The following is a 20033-nucleotide window of genomic DNA, read 5'->3' as shown; positions in this document are numbered from 1 at the left end:
CTGGGTGAGCCTGTGGTGGAGAGATTTGTTTTGGAGGGTGTTGGAGAGTGGTGCTGGTTGCTAACGGAGGAGAATCGGTGCTGTAATTTTGCGCCAAAGCGCTTGAGAGAGAGGATTGAGCGGTTTCTCTGCCGTATGTCCGGGAGAGGCTTGTCAGCATAGGAGGCTCGCTGGTGGGCCTCATGCAGGTTGTCCATGGAGACCGCGGCCCGCGGTGGAGGAAACATATTCGGCGAAAGAGTGACAGAGCGCTATAATAGTTGGGGCCAATTAGAATAAGTAAGGGAAAGTAAGTGAAATGGGGAGGGAGGGAAAGGAGGAAAAAGGTGAACGAACCGTGCTGCCAGCCTGGTTGAGGCCAATTCGGAGTCGTAGCCGGGAGATAGAAGAGGAGAGATTGACGAGGAACTCGACCAAGCGGACACCCTGGGCCTGGAGATTCGACAGACTGGTAAGCCAGAGGCCGACGCGCTGGAACATGTCGGCGTAGACGCCCCCGAAGGATGGGGACCATGTGTGTTGGTGCTGGGGAATGATATTCAGGTAGTCCTTGACAGTGCGCACGGCGATGGCGGCCTTTCTGAGATCCTTGAGGGAGTCCTGGAGGGCAATCTCCGAGCGGCGGACGACATGGTTTATCTTGCTGATACAGTCAATGAGGAAGAGCTTGAAGGACTCGTCACCGAGCATGGAGTCGAGCACGTCCAGATTGGCCAGGGGCACGGCGAGCAGATCGAACCGCGCGGTAAGATCCTCGTGGGCGAGCTGGTAGTCCTCCATGGTGCGGCGTACAAAGCCATCGATCTCGGCGACGTGTACTCGCAGGATCTGGACGGACTCGAGTTCTGACCTGGCCGAGCCGGTGGCGAGTAGGTGAATGCCAAAGGAGACCTGGGCCATGATCTTCCAGAGCGGATGGTATCTCTCGCCGGCACGCTGCTGCCATTTGCCGGAGCATGATCGCTGGTACTTAGGGCTCTGGAGAAGCTGCTTGCGCCGGGTAACTGCATCCGGCGGGGAGAGGACGCGCTGGTTGAAGCCGTGGATGGACTCGAGGATGGACTCTTCGAAGGGGCCCTGGAGGTGCGCAATGGGGTGTGTAGGCCGGTAGACCTCTGATTCAGCAGTAGAGGCCGTAACTGAGGCTGGCGACGTAGGCGAATGCTCTGTCGCAGCAGCCGAAGCGGTCGTGGTTGTGGAGGTTATGGACGAAGCCATTGTAGCGTGCAGTTGCAGTTGCAGTGCAGTGCGTAGTTATATGTAACTAGCCGTCCGGACAGGCGGCCGCGGCTGCGCACGAAGGCGCGACAGGTGTTGTTTTCTCTTCAGGACGTCGTCGTTTCTAACCAAAGCCCCAAGTAGGATTAATTAAGGCATGCTGTGACATAATTGAGCCCCAGCGCCGGTTGTTGATTGTTAATTAATCCAGGGGTCGTATAGGCCAGCGTCGACTAGTAGGGGGTAAGCGAGCGGAGGCGATAACTAGTTACGGATAACGAGGGATCGAGCGATAAGCCGCAGCCGATGCAGCCGATGCAGCCGATGCAGAGGGCAACCGCCAGACAGCAGCCCCGGGCGCGCGAGGAGGCAGGCTGAGGCGCTGCGGGAGCAAAAGGAACGAAGGCAACGGAGAGACGCAAGAAACGGCGAGCGTCGTCGTGCGGGCGTTGGAAGTTCGTTCTGCAGGTTGCGATGCGTTGAAGAAGCCGGAAAGTTGGAAAGCTTGGCGGAAGAAGCAAAAAAAGGTTTTGCAGTTTTTAGGTTGCTGAGTCAGCATGCAGATATCCAGGCCAGGCAGAAGCTGGAAGAGTTGAAGACGACGAGAAGACGAAGAACAAAACTAAGAACAAGAAGGAGAAGAAGAAGAAGAAGACGAAGGAGATAATAGAAGAAGAGAAGAGATGAAGAGGGCGGCGAGCATCACGTCGAAGGAGGCAAAGAAGCCCAAGTCGACGATCACGGCGTTCTTCGCGTCGTCGCCAGGCTCAGGCACAGCTACATCGGCAGCTCCAAGGGCCACGTTCGACAAGGCCAAATGGACGAGCAGCCTGACAGCCGAGCAGCGGGAGCTGCTGAAGCTCGAGATAGACACGCTGGACGAGAGCTGGCTGGCCCATCTGACGGACGAGCTGCTCTCGCGCGAGTTCCTGGCGCTGAAGCGTTTCCTGCGTGACGAGAAGAAGTCTGGTGCCAATATCTTCCCCCCCGAGCAGGACATCTACTCATGGTCAGCCCGCCTCTTTACTCTCCGCTTTCTGCAGGGCGTACAGACGCTAACTCGCGGGCTTGCACAGGTCGAGGTACACGCCGCTGCACAAGGTCAAGGCGGTCATCATAGGCCAGGACCCGTACCACAACCACGGCCAGGCTCACGGTCTCTGCTTCTCCGTACGCCCGCCGACGCCAGCTCCCCCTTCGCTCAAGAACATCTACCTTGCCCTGAAGAACGACTACCCGGCCTTCGAGGAGCCCGCCAACCGCGGAGGGCTGCTCACTCCATGGGCCCAGCAAGGGGTACTCCTGCTCAATACCTGTCTCACCGTCCGAGCTCACAATGCAAACTCCCATTCGCAGCGTGGCTGGGAGCGTTTCACCCAGCGGGCCATTGACCTTGTCGCCCGTGTACGCACAAAGGGGGTCGTCTTCCTGGCCTGGGGTAGCCCTGCAGGCAAGAGGGTGTCTGGAGTCAACAGGGAGAGACACTGTGTTCTACAGTCTGTCCATCCAAGCCCTCTCAGTGCCCACAAGGGATTTGTACGTATACCACGCATGTTTTTGTTCTTCTTGTCCATCATTCTGGGCCTTAGCTGACTCTTTCTAGTTGACGTGCGGGCATTTTAAAAAGGCCAATGACTGGCTACAGACTCGATACGGGGACGACGGTATCATTGACTGGAGTCTCACCTCGAAGCCTCTCGTCACTGTCACCTCTGTCACCACTGCCACAGAGACAGTCGAGGAGGACGGCAAGACAGATACAGTATCAAAGACAACTGTAGAAGAAAAGTCAGATACTATATCGAAGACTGCTACCGTTACTACCACTGCCACCACTACGGATGCAGCTACTGACACAGCTACATCTACTGCTACCAAGGTAGATGACAATAATGAGGATGCTGACAGTGACTATGGTCAGGACTTCATCGAGGATGAGACAAAGTAGTTTCACTTCTTTGCTCTCCATGTTGATTTTCTATGTTTCTAGCACTTTTATCTTTCTCAGCAGGCGTTCACCTCTTTTATTTTTGATATGTTGATCAATTTTGAGATCTAATTCCTTGTACTATTGTCGAAATTCCATAGAATTCAGCTTGCATTACAAGGCCTGGATCAATCTATAGAGGCAAAACAAAGAATAAAGCAGAGGAACTAAAAAAAAAAAAGAAAAAGAAAAAGAAAAAGAAAAGAAAAAAGAAAGACGAAGAAAGAGCGCGATAACTAGAGCGAGGTGAACTCAAGGCATTCACACTCACCGAGTTGCTGTACAAAGAAAGTACTTTACAGGATATCTTCCATTTCTCATTTCTTCCCTAAAACACACACAGCACAACCAGCTCATCGTCGGTACCACATACGAGTGATCTTTGTGTTTCGCATCTTCCTTTGCAGCTGGAAGATACCGTACATCAGCGCTTCAGACGTTGGGGGGCCTAGACCACAGTCATTAGTCAAAGTCCATGAGCACTTTCCAAGTCGAAGTTGAAACTTACAACCAGGAACGTAGATGTCAACAGGCACAATTCTGTCACATCCACGAGTGACAGAGTAACTGTAGTGATAGTATCCACCGCCATTGGCACAACTGCCCATACTAATTACCCATCGTGGTTCCGGCATCTGATCGTACACCTGCCTCAAGGCCGGAGCCATCTTGTTCGTCAATGTGCCAGCAACGATCATCACATCGGATTGACGCGGCGATGCTCGGAAGATAATTCCCAGCCTGTCCTGGTCGTATCGGGGTGTAGACAGATGCATCATCTCTACGGCACAGCATGCCAGCCCGAAGGTCATAGGCCACAGAGAGCCCTGCCGAGCCCAGTTGGCTACCTGGTCAAGCGTAGTCCTACCGATTTCCCCATTAGCAATTGCACCTCCCACTTAGCATTCCTGGGGATGCAGGAGCTGAAATATAGAGGAAGTAACGAACAAGGCATAGTCGAGGACACCCTGGGGTTTCTCCTGGCTGGGCAGAGGCACCTCTCTCCTTGGCTTCCGCGCAGGGACAGATCCGGCTGTAGACTGGAGGGCGCTCGACTGCTCAGTCGCAGCTTGTGTCGACTGGAATCTGGAGCTAGAAAGAGCCGGCAGAGTGGTAGAAAGGATTGGGCGATGCTGGCCTGTTGCATTATATCCCTCTTGTTCAGCATGGCGCATTAACATATGAAGCAGGAAAAGAGAGAAACCCACCCAGCAGCCTGACGGCAAAGTTGCTTCCCCGTGAGGGATTCATTGCCACTATTGTGATCTAGAGAACAGTTGACGGACGGATGCTCGGTCTTCTCGCCCTTCCGCTCGCTGTCGCTCTCGTCCTCTGTTTTCTGATGTCGTCGTCGCTTTTTTTAGCTAATACTTTATATCGCGGTTGTGATAGGATGGCTGGTGCTTTCACGTGACATCATGTGATGCAGCGGAGCATCGGAGGCGACTTTATCTGATCCTCTTGGTTTCTCCGACTTTTGCTCCATCAGATAAGTTGCAACTCTTTTTCTTCCTCGTCGCTCTCGTTCGCCCTCGCTCTCTCGCCCAGGCAGACCCACACGCTGAGAATATCATATCATACACTCCTTCACAATGTTCAGACGAGCCATTTCTCTTGCTCCCAGAGCGGCCAGATGCATCGCGTCTCCGGCTGTATCACGGCCGGCCTTGACGCCACTCGCTCCGGTGCCTGCGCTCACCTTCCGAACAACCAGAAGCTACCATGAGAAAGATATGTTTCCTCTTCCTTGCCGGCATAGCGGACTCAGCGATTCGTCTGACTGACCTCATGCACTGTTAAATCATTATAGCAACCCACGGAATGTCGGTTCAATGTCAAAAACCGACATGGACGTTGGAACCGGCTTGGTCGGAGCTCCGGCCTGCGGTGATGTGATGAAACTCCAGATCAGAGTCGACAAGAGCAACAACACCATCAGCGACGTCAAATTTAAGACATTTGGCTGTGGAAGTGCCATCGCCAGCTCGAGTTATCTGACCGAGCTTGTACGGGGCATGACGCTTGAAGAAGCCGCCAAGATCAGAAATACCGAGATCGCAAAGGAGCTTTGTCTTCCTCCAGTCAAGCGTGAGTCTTGTCATTAACATGCATAAAATTGGTCAAATGCTGACAAAGTAGATAGTTCATTGCTCCATGCTTGCGGAGGATGCTATCAAGTCGGCCATCAACAACTACTATTCGAAGAACCCAACGGCCACCGACCTCTCTGGCACCGGGGCTTCCATTGCTGAAGTGGCCGCTCAGCCCGCCGCTCAGCCTGCTACCACTACCCCTCCCGTCTCAAATTAAGTCGTCTTCGGTCTGTTTTATAAATAAGCTTTTATCTGACGATTTACTTGCCGCCTATCATGGAACATGATGTACTGGCCTGTTATTCTTGTTTCTGTGTTCAAGAAAAATATCCCCATGAGCCATTCTTTTCTTACCGGCCATAAGCTGGAAATACCTTGACGCCAAAGCAGCGCAAATTGTATATTTTCTTTTGAAACCTGCGCTACCAAACGTATTATTCCTCAGAGAATCAATCATTCACGTTCTCAGATCAATCATCTCCTTCCTTGCTTCTGCTTCAAGTCTATCTATCACAAATTTGTAAACATGCGTATGCCCTTCTAGCGGGAAGTGGCCATGATATCTTCGTCGAAGGTATTAGCGTTTCTATTCTTCGCGCCGGCCCTTCGTTGAGCTTTCACCAGTCCGTCCATGTAATCTTCCCCCAGTTCAAGCCTCACGTCGATTCTCGCAACATTGTCTATCATGGCCTTGATACGGTTCTTCTCCTTTATGAGGGATGCAGAGAGCTGAGCTTCTGCGGACATATCCATGCCCGTATTATTCTTGCCAAAACGAAGTACGGAAGGGCCAGAGGGGTCCACAGCCTGGACAAGTCGTGCGTTTAACTGACCATCCGCTATCAATGAAGCGATATACTCCTCTAATTTTTGAGCAGAACAGCATTCGTAAGAGACTCTGTTTGCAATTTCAGGTATTGATATCGCTGAAAACACCCTCTCCAACTTCAAAATAGAGAACCGACGATACGCAGCAGGAAGCTGGTATACAAGGTGGGCGTTCCCATCCTGCTGTAGGTCAATATCATGTCACATCTCGGAATTAAGCTGCCGGAAAAGCATTCTTTTAAACTTACCCGATCCCATAGATCAATTCCTACGGATATTTCTGCTTCCAATCTTTGCAGAGTACCGTCGCGGAATATGTCTGCAAGCGCTTCATAAGGTCTAGAGAGAGACTTAAATATCTTCACTGCAAATGGAGGTATCCCCCGTGGCAAAGCTGAGACCTGGCAAGAGAGTGTTATTGGGCATATTCCGGCATTGATGGGGTGAGTTGTAAAATGGAGTAGTTAACCTACCTGTCCCTTGGCCAAAAGACGCACTAGAATCCACTTCTTGTACGCTTCAACCATGATCTTGCTCACAGTATTAGTGACTGGCGCAGCTATAACAATGTGTAGGAACCTCAAAGCGTCATCCCACTCCTTTCGAACCATGTATATCATAGCCCCGTATAGGTAATATTCGAGATAAGTATGGTGAGTAATCATTCCCGCAAGACCAGAGAGATCCGTAATAAATGTTGAGCTAGATTGATCCTTGACACAGGGTAGTATCTGCGCTCGTTTATGGTATGTTCTATCCACTGATGTAGGTATATGGAAGATAGGTCTCTCCAGTACTGGCAATGCAGCACGACAAGCGTTAGCTTTAAGGCATGTACGCACAAACAATGTGTGTGTTGCTGTCAAGGTAGAACCCGAGGGATCCAGCCGAAGCAAGGCATTCTTGAGGGGCTGAATGGCCAGCAATGACTACAAGTATATCAGTCGGAGCTCCGCCAAATTGTGCAGCTATTATCTCTGTAATCACATACCTTTTGCGGAGTGCTTGCAATTACTGCAATGATTTCAACTAGATTTGTGAATTCACGCCCCGCATAGCGGACTTGGACCGGGTCAAATTTTTCGAAAAATATCAATGCTTTCTCCCAGCCTTCCCCGCCCGGCTGAAAGGATGATTTATCAGACTTTTGAGAAATCTGATGACATGCCAGAAGAACATGTAAATATGCCACAGAGTGTATGGCTGGGTCCAGTATCTATATATGCAAACATATTAGGTACCAATGGATATGCATGAGTGACAATGATAATGATAATTATATATATATACATGAGATGGTTTGGAAATGGGGTATTATTCTCACCTCAAGATGATTTCCCTGCCCAGATGTGTTTGGGCCGACTAAAGCACCAAAAGATAGCTTTTTGAGACTGACACAGAACGAACGTATTGTCTTGTCATACTCTGCATCCGATACCTCCGCTGAAGGTGGAAACGACAGCAGCAGCTGAGTTGCCATATCCCGGGCGCAGCGTAGATCAATAAAACAAAAAGCGAGATTTGAACAAAGGGGGTACTAAGTAGGGCGTCTCTACACACGCAACGTTATCAGACCGGCTTGAATTGAACACGACAAAGGTGGTATAAAGCCTAAGGTGGCGGTAACTAGCAAAGAAGACCCGGCTGGAAAACCCGTATCCTAGCTGCGAAAAAAGAGACCCAACTCCTGTCATGAACGTCGTCGAAAGGAGAAGAGAGAAGTACCCAGCAAACGAAGATCAGGCATGCAAGCTTGTGTTGACTTTGGAGCGTTGAGAACGTCTGAAGTAGATCCATATTGAAAGGCTGGCTTATGTAATATTTTGGTATGTAATAGATATTACGAAGAGATACTGGAACGAATACGCCATAAATTACTAGCGCGGCACAACTTCAACCCCCACCATTACAGCGGGCATTACAAACATGGTAAGTAACAATATAGTATATTATAACTATCAGTCTAGATATATTATTAGCAGTTGCTGCTGCTATTCTGCTCCGCAGTTATGTCGTTGACTGAGTCTTCTCCAACCGAGATAGCAAAACTCGCTTCTGCGGGTGCCAGGCAGCTGGCTATCCTGTCGTCTGACGCCAGGAACAAGGCCCTTGTGGCCATCCATGATGCGCTCAAGCAGAACAAAGATATCATTCTTCAGGCCAATGCCAGGGATGTCGAAGCCGCTACAAAGGCAGTTGAAAAAGGCGATCTCAGCTCAAGCATTCTGAAGAGACTTGACCTGGCTCGGCTTGGGAAATATGATGATATGCTCAAGGGCATTCTCGATGTCAAGAATCTAGAAGATCCAAGTAGGTTTTAAAATATTCCCCCCTGCAATGGTTCGTCATTTGCTAATGTTCTTGTCCTTCTTTAGTTGGGAATATATCATTACGAACAAAGCTAGACGACGGTCTGATTCTTGAACGGGTCAGCTGTCCAATCGGTGTTTTGCTGATAATCTTCGAGGCTCGCCCTGAAGTCATTGCCAATATTGCGGCTCTATCCATCAAGTCTGGAAACGCTGCTATATTAAAAGGTACGTAAAATTCCAAGGAGTTTATAAGGAAATACTGACATTGACCGTGCGGCAGGCGGAAAGGAGTCAACCGAGTCATTCATAGAAATATCTAGAGTAATAGCGGAAGCTGCGGCTACGACGGAAGTGCCAAAGGCGGCTGTCCAGTTAGTCAAAACGCGAGATGCAATTCTCCCACTTTTGGCACTAGATGACCATATTGACTTGGTGATCCCACGGGGCTCAAATGACTTGGTGAAGTTTGTGAAAACGAATACAAAGATCCCTGTTCTTGGCCATGCGGACGGGAGATGTGCTATCTACCTTCACTCGGATGCCGATGTTAACATGGCTGAACGGGTTATACTTGATTCAAAACTGCACTACCCTGCTGCTTGCAATGCTGCAGAGACACTTCTGGTTGATGAAAGAGCGCTATCAACTATCTTCCCCAGGGTAGCTGCAGCATTAACTGCCAAGGGAGTCACCATGAAGTGTGACCCAAAGTCCAAGGCTGCACTCCAAGATAAATTGGATTCAAACCAGCTTGCGCTGCTCAAAGATGCGACCGAGGAAGACTATAACACAGAGTTCCTCGATGCAATCATAGCTGTGAAAATTGTTGAGGGAACAAGTGACCAATCATATGTAGATGCAGCAATCTCACACATTGGGGGACACTCATCAAAGCATACCGATGTGATATTAACATCTACGAGAGAGCTTGCTGAGCGCTTTTTGAGTGCGGTTGATAGTGCAGGCGTCTTCTGGAATGCTAGTTCTAGGATGGCAGATGGAATGAGGTATGGCTTTGGCACAGAGGTTGGAATCAGTACCAACAAGATTCACTCAAGGGGCCCTGTCGGATTGGAAGGCTTGACAATATATAAATACCTGATCCGGGGGGAAGGCCATATTGCGGGTGACTACTTCCAGGGCGAAGGTGGTAGAACCTGGAAACAAGAAAAGATGGACATTTGATTTGAAAAACACAGTATGCGTACTTAGACACCAGATTGAACTAAAGATTCGTTACCTTTCATTGCAATTCACAGGTATCGAAAAGAGTTCATGTCATTTCGGTAAAAGAATTATTTCACATTAGAGAGGCCCTCTAGCAGCCGTGTGGGTGAAAAGGGGTAGGAAATTCATTTCATTTCAATCACAAGTACAGCTACACTATTTTTATAAGCTGACCTTTGAAACAGTATCCCATCAACAGCCATCTTAAACCTTGAAACCACGCGATCTTCTTCGTCCACGAGCCCGCTCGAATTTGCGTCCCTTGCTGGCAACAAGTGGTTTCTATAATAGTAACACGTTAGTCCCATATGGCCATCCGCAAAATAGGTATATATCATCAATCTAAAACTAACCTTTCCGCTATGTGGGCCGAATCCGAAATGCTTGACGGCCTCACGAGAGTTCTTTGGTCCGCGCAACAAGATGGTGTTGGCACCAGTTGGGGCTCTGAGAGCGAGCTGGTCCAAGGTCAAAATCTCACCACCGGCCTTCTCGATTCTGGCTCTAGCGGAGGAGGTGAAACGCAAAGCTGCAATGGACATCTTTGGGACCTCAAGCAGACGGTTATCATCGGTGATAGTGCCGACGACAACAATAGTCTTTCCGGCAGTGGCTTCCTCTGATCCCTTCTTAACGCTAGAAACGATACGCGAAAGAGAGACTGGTGGGCGGTTGATGCGGGACATGAAAAGACGACAGAGGATGACCTTGTTGAAGTTGGCGTCCGTACGGCCTATAATCACACAGAAAACGCCCCTGGTTAATTTCAAGCACTTCCTTCCACAATTTGAACACTTTCTTCGGCATTCGCGACTTCGGAGGGGTTCATTCAGGACGTACGGGCCAGGAAGCGGTAAAGCTTCACGAGGAGCTGAAGGTAAACATTGTCGCTCTTTGGAGCCTTCCGGTGGGTGTTGCGGACGTGGTGACGGTCCAAATCGATACCTACAATTATGGTGTATTAGCAAAGGATTGAATAACTAGTTTTCTAGCTTCCTGACAGCCATAACACGAGATGATGGTCTGGAAGCTGCTCAAGATGTGAAAATATAAAGCTACTTACCCATGGCTGCGGTGCGAAGTGGTCTTGCTGATGGACTTCTTTTCGCAGCGGCGTGGTTGAACAACTGCTCGAGTTTCAAGAATTTTTGGCGATGAATTTTGAGTGGAGTGTGTGGGAAGAAAGCCCTACGCTAGTCCGAAAGTAGAATAAATCACGTGATATAAAACTTAAAGCTGAGTACGCGGCTTTCGTTAACGACTTAACGCCTTTCAAGGTTCATCATCAGCTGTAAGGGTGACGAGAATGGGATGGAAGGATATAACAGTGATTTTTTTGGTCTTCATGTTGTATCTACCACGAGCGCCTCGGAGCCGATTGAACCGAATGTAGCCAAACTCCTCATTAAACCAATTACATGATTATGAACGAAACACCCAGGAGAATTATGCAGCAAAGAGTAACTCCGCTACTGTAGGAATGACCATTTCAGGAAACCGTATTAATGACCTGCTATGCCTGGAGCCCACGTTCTACCAATCCGGTTGACCTCTTCAATAAATTGGCGGCTAACAATCCCCTTTGGCTTTGGCTGTGTCTGGCTTTCCTTCCCAAGGACATTATCGTCTGGGTTGTAGAAAGGGTTCTGCAGTAGTTTTACATATGCTGTTTGTAACGCTCGGAATGCCTGGGCCAAAATATCAGCATAATCTGTACATAAACTGGGCTACTAGTATGCGCATACCGGCTTTAAATCGGAATCCCGCAGCCCGACAACAGGTAGAGGTCGCTCATGCCCTAATGAATGCGCCGGAGTTCTCCCTTCAAGGTCCACGACTATGGCGAATTTGACTCCAGTGTTGGTCAACCACCCGTAAATTGAGAGTCTTTCGTCCAAGGCGTGGAGGAGACCAAGGTCCTGATCCACGGATGTGTGTTGTTGTCGCATATCAAAGATATCTAGACTTGAGTTTAATATAAATGAGAACTCAAGCTGATCGTTTACATGTGGCTCAAAGAGGGACATGTGCAGCAAATTGTTCTTTCGCCGGCGGTGGTTGTTGAAGTCAGCTTGTAAGTAAATGAATATATATCAGGAGGAAGGTCCAAACCTGTTTCCCAATAATGCCTATGCAGGCAATCGATGGGGATCCCATTGTATTCTGAATGATCTGGTATAACGGAATTAGGCTAGATGGGAACCGGAGTGGATGGCGTTATTGGTTAATCAGAGGGGATGTTTACTTTGGTATTCTGAGGGATGCCGGCTAAAGCGATATATTATTGTCTAACTAGAGTTCTGGGCCACCAACCACGACCCGATTACTGTACGTACTCAATACCTCCGGAATACCCCATTGCCCGACTAGCAATTTTTATCTCGACGAAAGCTGATGCTTCTTCTTCTTCTTCTTCCTTTTTTTTTTTTTTTTTTTTTTTTTGAATTTGTTAAAAATGTTCTAGGAATAATCAACAAATATGTTTTTATTGATAACCACGAATTAAATAACTATTTAGTGGAGCTAGTAAGAGCCTGTCACCGTGGCTTGAGCAAGGATACACCACCAACCTGGTAAAACCTGTCTCTTAAGGTTATGGTAAAAGAAAAGACGCCACAGAGCTCTAAGTTAGATTTTACCTAACGCTGTTAAAAGGTGTTTATACATCGCAAGAAGACCCAGTTGCCCACTGAAAAACGAATAGAAACATGCAAGCACGAACGAAGAAAAAAGAGATTAAGGATAGAGAACCGGGGTGATAGAAGCAATAGAACGGGCGCGAAATCATGACCTGCGAGGAGTGTTAACTGTTGGAGTAGAGGGATACTACCCAGTAAAAGCAACTAGTTCCTCACTCCCGTGTGGAATAACATAAAGCGACGGTTCTGTAAGGGCGAAAGAGACGGCTTTCCGGCGTTAAGGCGGAAAGGGGGGAAACTTCGCAACTTGGCGATTGACCTACTCAGCAGTGTCCAACTCGTCATGTGCTGGGGGAGGAGAATCCATGGGAACTATATCGGGTCAGTTGATAATGAATTGACGCCAAGGAAACCAAGAGGTGCTTTTATTTACCTTTCCTTTCATCTCCATTAGTGGTACCATTCTCACGCTCACTTTCGCGACGTTCTCGGTCATCCCGGTTGTCCCGGTCCCGGTCCCGGTCCCGGTCACGGTCACGGTCATCAGGGCTGCGAGAACGGTCTCTCTCACGACGGTCAAAGTCACGGTCGCGACGGTCGTCCTTACGGGGCGAGTAATCGCGGCCTCGTCGTGGAGATGGAGAGCGGTGACTGCGACGTGGGGGAGTGCGTTCCCGACGGCGGTCACGCCCGGAATCGAAGCGCCATGACGCCGATGGAGGAGTGCGAGCCCACTGATGAACAAGTGAGTCTCAAGCCATAAGACATATGTGAGTGTTGGGTGGAAGCTTACCTCAATCTTCAAAACGTCATCACGACCGATACGCTTGTTGTGCATTTCATGATAAGCGTCGTCAGCATCGCGACGGCTCTCATACTCCACGAAGGCAAATCTGGAAATACCATTAGCATGCCCCTTGTACCACAATAGCTTAATCCAGGTCTATATTTATCTTACAGTCGGCTTGAAGCTGTCCTGGGAGCAGGGATATCGCACCTCACGAGGCGCCCATATCTTTAGAAGAAGTGTTAGCAAGACGATACGTATCAATGGCGACCTTCTTTGTTCTTGACCAGGAAGAGTAAGGATATGATATAGTATATGCATATAATTCCGTATGAGCCTCACAACAAGAACCAGTCAGGGGGGTATATGGTAGAAGCTATCTTGATGGACGAGGGAGCTCATCGTGAAAAAGAACTTGATGCCAAGGGCGTTCGGGGGAGGCGTAGGACCGTTGACGAGACAGGAAACAGGAAGAAATGAATATCGCTTTTTTGACGGTTCGGACTCAAGACGTAGAGAGAAGGATCGGTCGAGAGGTATCGATCAGGGGGAGCTCGACGATGAGGACATACCGTTCGAATTCGTAGGCGAGTTCTCGGGCTCGAGTGCCGTGGCCAAAACCGGTAACGTAGAGCGTGGTGCCGCCGCCACGAGACATGGTGAAGGATCAAAAAGACTAACAAAGGGAGGCCCTACTATAGAGAATATAATTTATATGCGTCGTACAAACGTGAAGCAAGACGACTGCGCTGTGTTTAGAGCTCGTCGTTCGTCCTTCAGGCAGCAGAAGTCGACGTTGTTCCAAGGTTGTTGTTGTTGCAAGGAGGAAAGGGAAAAAAAGGGCAAAAAAAGGAAGGAGAGCCGGAAAAATGTCGGATAAATCTTAGCCCGTAATTATATAATGCATGACGTAAGCAGGCGAGAAAACGGGAATCTCAGCTTTATTTTCTTTTTCTTTTTCTTTTCTTTTCTTTTCTTTTTTTTTTTTTTTTTCCTTTTCTCGTTTTGCTCTTCAGAAAGGAAAAAAAAAATAAAAAAAAAAAAATAAAAAAAATAAAAATAACGGACAATAACTGTCAAGACTGCTATGCAAAGGGCGCTTCACCATCCTCTGGATTAACACTTGCAAGTAGATCATTTGAACACCAGAGCATTGGCTGTTCTTTGCGTTGTTCACTCCCGTCACCTGCCCAGGCTTTGTTAGATGGATCCGTGACTGAGCCAGCCGTCACTTGTCGCCCTCTTGTCGCCAGCCCGGATATAAGTCGAGATTCCCCTAAATCAGCCTATCAAGCCTCGCCTGGCTCTCGATATACGGATGGTTTAAGACAGCATTCAGTCGACTCAACGACCACTCTCCCCTCCAGTCGCCCTCTATTCCGGAGCATGTTTCTCTCCAGATACTTCACTGTTGCCATTTACCCCTCTTGGGTCTAGCTTTCGCCTTTCTCCAGACCGGAGTCCATCTCTCGGCCAGTTGCGCGCAAGAGCAGTTTTCACGGCTACAAGGATTATAAAACCGGGGCCTATTTAGGTAGCTCCATTTGCCAGTCAACCGATAGTAGGACCGTTGCTGATTGCTTTTCGGGTCTGGAGCTACTCGATTGTACCCCTCACGATGAGTCTCAATCGCAAAGATGATAATCCAGATGACAGGGCCGCTCTGCGTCACGGCTTGACACAGCTACCTGCCGGAGCTGCAGAGGTATTCCCACAGGCACAGGTTAGATTTTTTTTTTTTTTTTTTTTTTTTTTCGATGGAATGGAATTCGGCTTCTCTCTACCGAAGTGACAATCGACGGGCTAACCGTGGCTTGAATTTCACTTTATAGGTCAAGCAAAGAAATGCTGCTCTCGCTGCAGTGACAGACAGGTTAGCAGAGCCGGTCGTTGCGGCCTTCATCGGCGGTGGTGTTGCAGGCGCCGTGTCCAGAACGATTGTGTCCCCGCTGGAACGGTTGAAGATTCTGCTTCAAGTCCAGAGTGTTGGTCGAGAAGAATACAAACTCTCCATAAGCAAAGGTCTTGCCAAAATGTGGAGAGAAGAAGGTTGGAGAGGATTCATGCGTGGTAATGGAACAAACTGTATTCGAATTGTTCCATACTCCGCAGTCCAATTTGGAAGCTACAACTTATATAAAAAGGTACGGGCATGGAAGACGTTCTTTATTGCGAGAGGATATTGCTGGATGATGCTAACTGGCTTCGATCATAGGCATTTGAACCGACGCCCGGTGGAGAGCTGACTCCCCTGCGACGGCTTACATGTGGTGGGCTCGCTGGTATAACGTCCGTCACTTTCACTTACCCGTTGGATATCGTACGTACCCGCCTTTCGATCCAGTCAGCATCCTTTGCGGAACTGAAAAACCAGCATCAAACAAAACTACCTGGAATGTATGAGACAATGCGCCTCATGTACAAGAATGAGGGCGGCATCGTTGCGTTATACAGAGGAATTCTCCCTACCGTTGCCGGTGTGGCTCCTTACGTAAGTCTTACCTCAATGATTTCCCCAAGGATCAAGAATATAATATCAACTGACCGTGGGAAAGGTTGGATTAAATTTCATGACATATGAATCTATACGAAAGGTCCTCACACCTGAAGGTGATGCGAACCCAAGTGCTCTGAGGAAACTACTAGCAGGAGCCATATCAGGTGCTGTGGCTCAAACATGCACATATCCATTGTAAGCCTCTCAACCACCAATTCCACTAGGCTCCCAAACTTACATGAACTCAAGTGATGTTCTCCGCCGTCGGTTCCAGATAAACACCATGTCTGGTTTGGGATACAAATACACATCCATCTTCGATGCTGTCCGAGTAATCGCTCTTGAAGAAGGCCTCCGCGGTTTCTACAAGGGCATCGTTCCTAACCTGCTAAAAGTTGCTCCAAGCATGGCCAGCAGCTGGCTCAGTTTTGAGCTTACACGGGATTTCTTCGTCGGTCTATCAAAATAAACCATCCTCGCTAACTACCAAATTTCCTTCCCAATCTCACGCATAGATTCATATATTTCTTCATGTTTCGACAATGGTTGGCATCTAGAGCATCCTGGTGATTCCCTGACCCCAGTAACTTCCTTTCTATCTTCTCTTCCTCAAATAACTTCTTACCGTTTGCAGCATTCTCTCTTTTTTCACATTTTTGTTTCTCAAAAAGCGGCGATTGGTTTCTCTTGGGGAAGACGGAACGACTAAATAGATGTAATTTTAGCCTTTGCCAGATCTAGGACTAGACTTTTCTTTGATTGGATAGAACTATTTCTTCGGTTTCCAAGGGTTTAATTCTAGCCTTAGAGGAAGGGTGAATCTATTTGAACCTTATTGGCCTAGCTAATTCGTCAAAAGTATGTTTGTATATTTATACAGCTCTACTGATTTTTCATTGTGTCATCACCCTGATTGCCTGCAAAAGGATGGCAAAGACGAAGGCCCTGCCAACGGATGGTATCTGTAAACAATCAAATATTTTCCCTAGTGCCTCTCCTGTTGCATTTGCGCCCATAATACCCATCAGAGCTGGCGGCATACCTCGACTTATCAGTAGCGTTCGTGCCTTAATTCTGAGCTGTTCTTTCTGTTCCGGCGATAGTGGAGGAGGATACGCCTTCATATCCTCTTCTGTTGGCAAGCTACTTTTGCGCAGCTTGGTTATATACCCAGCGAGAGCCTCATCAGACGTAATACCATCAATTATTGAATCTTGGAGAAGAGTCCGAATAGCTTCCAAACTAGGGTTGCCCGGGCGGAGGAGGAAAGACTTTGAGGCATTGAGCAGTCTCTTCCGAATATTCCATGCTGATGACAGACTGTACACTTCGTTGATCACAGCAAAAAGTAGCTCAACTACGACCACTGCTTCTTCCTCGGAAACTGGGGCGTAACTACGACCTTCTGAGCTTTTCTTTGGTGGTGGTTCCACATCACCCAAGTTAGCAGATTCAGGTTTATCCCTAGTGGCCGGCTCTTTGTTAGGCTCAACATTGGCCTCTGAAGGAAGAGCTACATGCACTGTATCTGGGGTATCTGATGACGACAGTGGTGTAACATTTCCTTCGTCAGCTAAATTCTCACATGAGCTAGCCAGCAAACTATCAGTATGAGTGATGGAAGTAGGTAATCCAAAGCCGATATCTCCTGATTCGTTTTCTAGATGAGTTGGCTGTCGCTGGAAAGTTGTTCTAGGTCGATCTTGCAAGTTGCTCATTGATAAGGTCTTAGAGTGAGCTGTGACGTTGGTCATGGGTGATGGCAGGATATCCATTGAGGTGCCCCGTACAGCCGTAGGTCTGCTTGCTGCATTACTGCTGGTTCGCTTCCTATTATCATTGCCCGATGCCCCGAATATTCCCGAGACTCCACCGACGATGGCCTTTTTACTATTTGCAACGCCCTTTGGCGCAGTTCCCAGGACGCCCATTACTCCTTTGCCAACGTTCTCAAAAACAGCCACAGGGGCTGCGAATGGAAACCCAGACTTGGACGAAGCGGACTCTGGCTCAAAACCGGATTGTCGCCCTTTTTCCAAAAATTTCTTCATCCCCTCACACTCTGCTAGCTGCTCATATTGCAAAGCTGTCTGGAGGTAGTTCTCAAGAGAAATTCGTAAGCCATTCCTGTTTCTGCCTTTCCACCCGGGTAATTCATTATGGTGTAGCGAGAAATCAGAAATTCCAGATACAACGGAAATTCGTCGTAGAGTTTCATGCAGTATTTCAAAGTCGCTATATTTCCTGGCAATCATCCAGCCAGTGAGCTTAGGGTTGCTGGGTTCAATCTGGATCAAGTACTCGCTCGTTGGTTTTGAGCGAATATTATTTTTATCATCTTCATTAAAGTCTTCGATAATGGCAACCGAAGAGCCGCGAAACTGTGAAATGTGCATGGTAATTAGAGAGGTGGCAGAAGTACTCATGATTGGTGTTGTTTGGCTGTCAAGGGGGGGATTATCGAGTGAACTTTCGTTGAGACTAGTACTTGAGCCAGGAGTAGGTTGGTGGTCAGTAGTATTAGATGAAGAGTCAGTGGGTAAATGTGTAGAATTCCCGCTGGTCTCCTCAGAGTCTGCTGATCTAGGTATTTCTTTTGGCATTGCGACTGCGCTGATGTCCCCATTCTGGGCAAAATCGGTATCAAAAGGCTGCCTTATAGGTTGCATTTTTTCGGCTAGCTTTTGGTTTCCAAGATTAGTAACAATATTGGAGACCTTCCCTTCCAGTACGTTGGTGGTTGGAGTACCGGTACTGGTCAGGTTTTTCTGCTTGACATTGTCTGCTTGCTCAAGCCCTGCGTCAATAGCGTTCAAAAGCTGCGGTTCCCCTTGCTCGAGTAGATACACAATCCACGTATTGATATACTCTGCATCAGAGCACATGTCTATTGTGGGTTGTAGTATCAACCGAGACAGGACTTCACGCAGGAAAATGCGAAGAGGACCACAGTTATAAACTGATGGTTCAAGGAAGGTTTTAAGTATATCTGTTCCAACGAGACCAAGCTTTTTCTCTTGTTGGGTGGATGATAACACATTGGCTAGACTACTTTCTGGGTGTTTGTCCAGGTATTCGTCTATAGAGTCGGCCACAGGCCTAGAACCCGTTGTGACTGTACCGACAGCAGCAGACAGTTCACTGAAGAATACAATCATGAAGGATGTTGAATTAGTTGCAAACTGCAGAAACATGTCGGCAGGCCGTTTGCGAGAAATACGAGATGATACAGCCAGGACCATGCTCACAAGCGTATTGCGGCATGCTTCAGGGAACTCATCTTCAGAAGGTAAAATAGGCTTATACCACCAGCTAACAACATGATTAGCCTCATATTTACCATTAGAGAGCCCCAGGGCTATTGTCAAGCTCACCTTACATAGTCTGCAATTACCGAATTAGTTAAAGCAGTCAATGCGGCTTCTGTTGCTGGTCCCATCTTTGAGTAATCCAGGGAGGACTCCGCTGATCTGTTAAGAGTGTCTTCATCATCCTCCTGCTTTGAGCCATTGTCAACGTACAGCGCCGTCAATCTGTTGGCTACCTCCAAGCTAAGTTCATGTCGTTTGCGCTTTGCTGCCCCTTCATCATCTCCGTTTGTTCCATTGTCCTGTCCTTCCCACCATATGTGCAGGATGACTCCTCCAATAGCACCGACGAGAAGAAGGGCAAGTCTGCCGAACAACACATAAGACACGGCAACAACTCCGGCTGAAATTGAAATCAAGGTTGTCCCATCTGCATGTGCAACGAAGAGGCTGACTTGGTCGACGAGTGATTGGGAAGTAGAGCTCGGCGGTACTGTGGCGGACTTGGGTTGAGCAAGGGATTCATTAGACGCAGTGACGGCGGCATCATCTTCTTTCGTAGCCATGACTTGGTTCTTTGTCTGTGTCAATTATGCGCTCGAGCAAGCAGTATATCCGCTGAAGTGCATTCTATTCCCGGGGAGCCAGCTTTGGCAGCAACGCTGGTAAAGTTGGTCAAAGGGTCGAAATCAACTTTCTCAACGACACAATGCGCATGCTTCGAAAGAATAGGCGAGATCAAGGATAGGAGGATCTGTGAAACGGCCTTACTTCCATCGCAAATAGTGGCCACTCACCGCAGCATTGGTGTTCATAGCTGCTGGAGCTCCATGCCTTGGCCGTCTGTTTGATAGATCTGGCGACAGGGAGGCGAGGCGTCAGTCACGTGCCACGCATCTTCATCTATGGGTCCAACGACTGCTGGAGCCACCGCTCTCGCAACGGCTGGTCCGCCAGCCCTCTTGTCATTTGGGTGTCCAAGCCTCTGCTAGACAGGCCATCAGAGACATATGATACAAGCATTAAATCAATTCCCACAACGACATTAACATATCAAAAAGCTGAAGAGGAAAAAGGAATGACATAGTGGCACGTGATGCTCATGTGCCTTGGCGGGTCAAACCGGCACGGACGGGC

General features: G+C 48.4%; 11 protein-coding genes across 16 annotated transcripts in view; 5 read left to right on the top strand and 6 right to left on the bottom strand.

Moving 5' to 3' along the window:
- Positions 1-1218, bottom strand: part of TERG_04653 (uncharacterized protein) — a gene marked incomplete at both ends in the record, with an annotated part of 2069 nt that extends 851 nt beyond the window's left edge. The window contains 3 exons of the mRNA XM_047748297.1: positions 3-10; positions 66-251; positions 337-1218. Of these exons, the coding sequence (XP_047604275.1) occupies positions 3-10; positions 66-251; positions 337-1218 (1076 nt within the window). The remainder of the gene's footprint in view (positions 1-2; positions 11-65; positions 252-336) is intronic.
- Positions 1219-1681: 463 nt separating this feature from the next.
- TERG_04652 (uracil-DNA glycosylase) lies at positions 1682-3361 on the top strand. 2 transcript variants are annotated; one of them, XM_003235548.2, is made up of 3 exons: positions 1682-2227; positions 2295-2754; positions 2822-3361. In XM_003235548.2, the coding sequence occupies exons 1-3, from the start codon at positions 1902-1904 to the stop codon at positions 3164-3166; spliced, it is 1131 nt and encodes a 376-aa protein (XP_003235596.1). In that variant the 5' UTR covers positions 1682-1901; the 3' UTR covers positions 3167-3361. The 2 variants fall into 2 exon arrangements, with proteins under 2 accessions (XP_003235596.1, XP_047606359.1); XM_047749841.1 differs by having other exon boundaries at positions 2295-3361.
- A 43-nt stretch (positions 3362-3404) lies between these two features.
- Positions 3405-5892, bottom strand: TERG_04651 (NADH-ubiquinone oxidoreductase 19.3 kDa subunit, mitochondrial). 4 transcript variants are annotated; one of them, XM_003235547.2, is made up of 4 exons: positions 4414-5892; positions 4154-4343; positions 3714-4069; positions 3405-3653 (listed from the first exon to the last, which is right to left on the bottom strand). In XM_003235547.2, the coding sequence occupies exons 1-4, from the start codon at positions 4454-4456 to the stop codon at positions 3559-3561; spliced, it is 684 nt and encodes a 227-aa protein (XP_003235595.1). In that variant the 5' UTR covers positions 4457-5892; the 3' UTR covers positions 3405-3558. The 4 variants fall into 4 exon arrangements, with proteins under 4 accessions (XP_003235595.1, XP_047604274.1, XP_047606358.1 ...); XM_047748296.1 differs by having other exon boundaries at positions 3405-4069; XM_047749840.1 differs by lacking the exon at positions 4414-5892 and having other exon boundaries at positions 4154-4413.
- Positions 4557-5892, top strand: TERG_04650 (iron sulfur cluster assembly protein 1, mitochondrial). Its single transcript, XM_047748295.1, has 2 exons — positions 4557-5293; positions 5349-5892. The coding sequence occupies exons 1-2, from the start codon at positions 5038-5040 to the stop codon at positions 5513-5515; spliced, it is 423 nt and encodes a 140-aa protein (XP_047604273.1). The 5' UTR covers positions 4557-5037; the 3' UTR covers positions 5516-5892.
- Positions 5893-6104: 212 nt separating this feature from the next.
- TERG_04649 (uncharacterized protein) lies at positions 6105-7679 on the bottom strand. Its single transcript, XM_047748294.1, has 4 exons — positions 7451-7679; positions 7118-7342; positions 6600-7055; positions 6105-6527 (listed from the first exon to the last, which is right to left on the bottom strand). The coding sequence occupies exons 1-4, from the start codon at positions 7604-7606 to the stop codon at positions 6246-6248; spliced, it is 1119 nt and encodes a 372-aa protein (XP_047604272.1). The 5' UTR covers positions 7607-7679; the 3' UTR covers positions 6105-6245.
- A 47-nt stretch (positions 7680-7726) lies between these two features.
- Positions 7727-9782, top strand: TERG_04648 (glutamate-5-semialdehyde dehydrogenase). The gene is made up of 3 exons (XM_003235544.2): positions 7727-8436; positions 8502-8663; positions 8719-9782. Exons 1-3 carry the CDS (start codon positions 8136-8138, stop codon positions 9621-9623), a joined length of 1368 nt encoding a protein of 455 aa, XP_003235592.1. The 5' UTR covers positions 7727-8135; the 3' UTR covers positions 9624-9782.
- Positions 9783-9869: 87 nt separating this feature from the next.
- TERG_04647 (60S ribosomal protein L18) lies at positions 9870-10732 on the bottom strand (the record flags this gene model as incomplete). The annotated part of the gene is made up of 4 exons (XM_003235543.1): positions 9870-9947; positions 10019-10398; positions 10506-10610; positions 10729-10732. The coding sequence occupies 4 exons, from the start codon at positions 10730-10732 to the stop codon at positions 9870-9872; spliced, it is 567 nt and encodes a 188-aa protein (XP_003235591.1).
- Positions 10733-11167: 435 nt separating this feature from the next.
- Positions 11168-12081, bottom strand: TERG_04646 (uncharacterized protein; the record flags this gene model as incomplete). The annotated part of the gene is made up of 2 exons (XM_003235542.2): positions 11411-12081; positions 11168-11353 (listed from the first exon to the last, which is right to left on the bottom strand). The coding sequence occupies exons 1-2, from the start codon at positions 11690-11692 to the stop codon at positions 11168-11170; spliced, it is 468 nt and encodes a 155-aa protein (XP_003235590.1). The 5' UTR covers positions 11693-12081.
- Positions 12082-12112: 31 nt separating this feature from the next.
- TERG_04645 (uncharacterized protein) lies at positions 12113-14090 on the bottom strand. 2 transcript variants are annotated; one of them, XM_003235541.2, is made up of 5 exons: positions 13664-14090; positions 13263-13319; positions 13098-13197; positions 12738-13038; positions 12113-12676 (listed from the first exon to the last, which is right to left on the bottom strand). In XM_003235541.2, the coding sequence occupies exons 1-5, from the start codon at positions 13747-13749 to the stop codon at positions 12624-12626; spliced, it is 597 nt and encodes a 198-aa protein (XP_003235589.1). In that variant the 5' UTR covers positions 13750-14090; the 3' UTR covers positions 12113-12623. The 2 variants fall into 2 exon arrangements, with proteins under 2 accessions (XP_003235589.1, XP_047606356.1); XM_047749838.1 differs by having other exon boundaries at positions 12113-13038.
- A 619-nt stretch (positions 14091-14709) lies between these two features.
- TERG_04644 (uncharacterized protein) lies at positions 14710-16057 on the top strand (the record flags this gene model as incomplete). The annotated part of the gene is made up of 5 exons (XM_003235540.1): positions 14710-14814; positions 14924-15235; positions 15307-15582; positions 15647-15783; positions 15838-16057. 5 exons carry the CDS (start codon positions 14710-14712, stop codon positions 16055-16057), a joined length of 1050 nt encoding a protein of 349 aa, XP_003235588.1.
- Positions 16058-17946: 1889 nt separating this feature from the next.
- TERG_12165 (uncharacterized protein) lies at positions 17947-18546 on the top strand (the record flags this gene model as incomplete). Its single annotated transcript, XM_047751165.1, has 1 exon — positions 17947-18546. One exon carries the CDS (start codon positions 17947-17949, stop codon positions 18544-18546), a length of 600 nt encoding a protein of 199 aa, XP_047606355.1.
- Between the last annotated feature and the right edge of the window lie 1487 nt (positions 18547-20033).

Source organism: Trichophyton rubrum (genome assembly GCF_000151425.1).
Source record: "Trichophyton rubrum CBS 118892 genomic scaffold supercont2.4, whole genome shotgun sequence".
Taxonomy (NCBI): Eukaryota; Fungi; Ascomycota; class Eurotiomycetes; order Onygenales; family Arthrodermataceae; genus Trichophyton; species Trichophyton rubrum.
This window is presented reverse-complemented; position numbering and strand designations above follow the sequence as displayed.

Bases quoted from the DNA above. Each gene is read 5' to 3' on its own strand.
- TERG_04652 (XM_003235548.2), top strand. From the start codon at position 1,902: ATGAAGAGGGCGGCGAGCATCACGTCGAAGGAGGCAAAGAAGCCCAAG. The intron at 2,228-2,294 runs GTCAGCCCGCCT...GGGCTTGCACAG, and splicing joins GAGCAGGACATCTACTCATG to GTCGAGGTACACGCCGCTGC. The intron at 2,755-2,821 runs GTACGTATACCA...GACTCTTTCTAG, and splicing joins TCAGTGCCCACAAGGGATTT to TTGACGTGCGGGCATTTTAA.
- TERG_04651 (XM_047748296.1), bottom strand. From the start codon at position 4,456: ATGAATCCCTCACGGGGAAGCAACTTTGCCGTCAGGCTGCTGG. The intron at 4,344-4,413 runs GTGGGTTTCTCT...ATAATGCAACAG, and splicing joins CTTTGCCGTCAGGCTGCTGG to GCCAGCATCGCCCAATCCTT. The intron at 4,070-4,153 runs GTTCGTTACTTC...GGAAATCGGTAG, and splicing joins GGTGTCCTCGACTATGCCTT to GACTACGCTTGACCAGGTAG.
- TERG_04650 (XM_047748295.1), top strand. From the start codon at position 5,038: ATGTCAAAAACCGACATGGACGTTGGAACCGGCTTGGTCGGAGCTCCG. The intron at 5,294-5,348 runs GTGAGTCTTGTC...CAAAGTAGATAG, and splicing joins TTGTCTTCCTCCAGTCAAGC to TTCATTGCTCCATGCTTGCG.
- TERG_04649 (XM_047748294.1), bottom strand. From the start codon at position 7,606: ATGGCAACTCAGCTGCTGCTGTCGTTTCCACCTTCAGCGGAGGTATCG. The intron at 7,056-7,117 runs GTATGTGATTAC...ATATACTTGTAG, and splicing joins TTGCAAGCACTCCGCAAAAG to TCATTGCTGGCCATTCAGCC. The intron at 6,528-6,599 runs GTAGGTTAACTA...CTCTCTTGCCAG, and splicing joins GTCTTTTGGCCAAGGGACAG to GTCTCAGCTTTGCCACGGGG.
- TERG_04648 (XM_003235544.2), top strand. From the start codon at position 8,136: ATGTCGTTGACTGAGTCTTCTCCAACCGAGATAGCAAAACTCGCTTCT. The intron at 8,437-8,501 runs GTAGGTTTTAAA...GTCCTTCTTTAG, and splicing joins CAAGAATCTAGAAGATCCAA to TTGGGAATATATCATTACGA. The intron at 8,664-8,718 runs GTACGTAAAATT...ACCGTGCGGCAG, and splicing joins AAACGCTGCTATATTAAAAG to GCGGAAAGGAGTCAACCGAG.
- TERG_04645 (XM_003235541.2), bottom strand. From the start codon at position 13,749: ATGTCTCGTGGCGGCGGCACCACGCTCTACGTTACCGGTTTTGGCCAC. The intron at 13,198-13,262 runs GTAAGATAAATA...TGGTATTTCCAG, and splicing joins AGGACAGCTTCAAGCCGACT to ATTTGCCTTCGTGGAGTATG. The intron at 13,039-13,097 runs GTAAGCTTCCAC...CTTGTTCATCAG, and splicing joins ATGACGTTTTGAAGATTGAG to TGGGCTCGCACTCCTCCATC.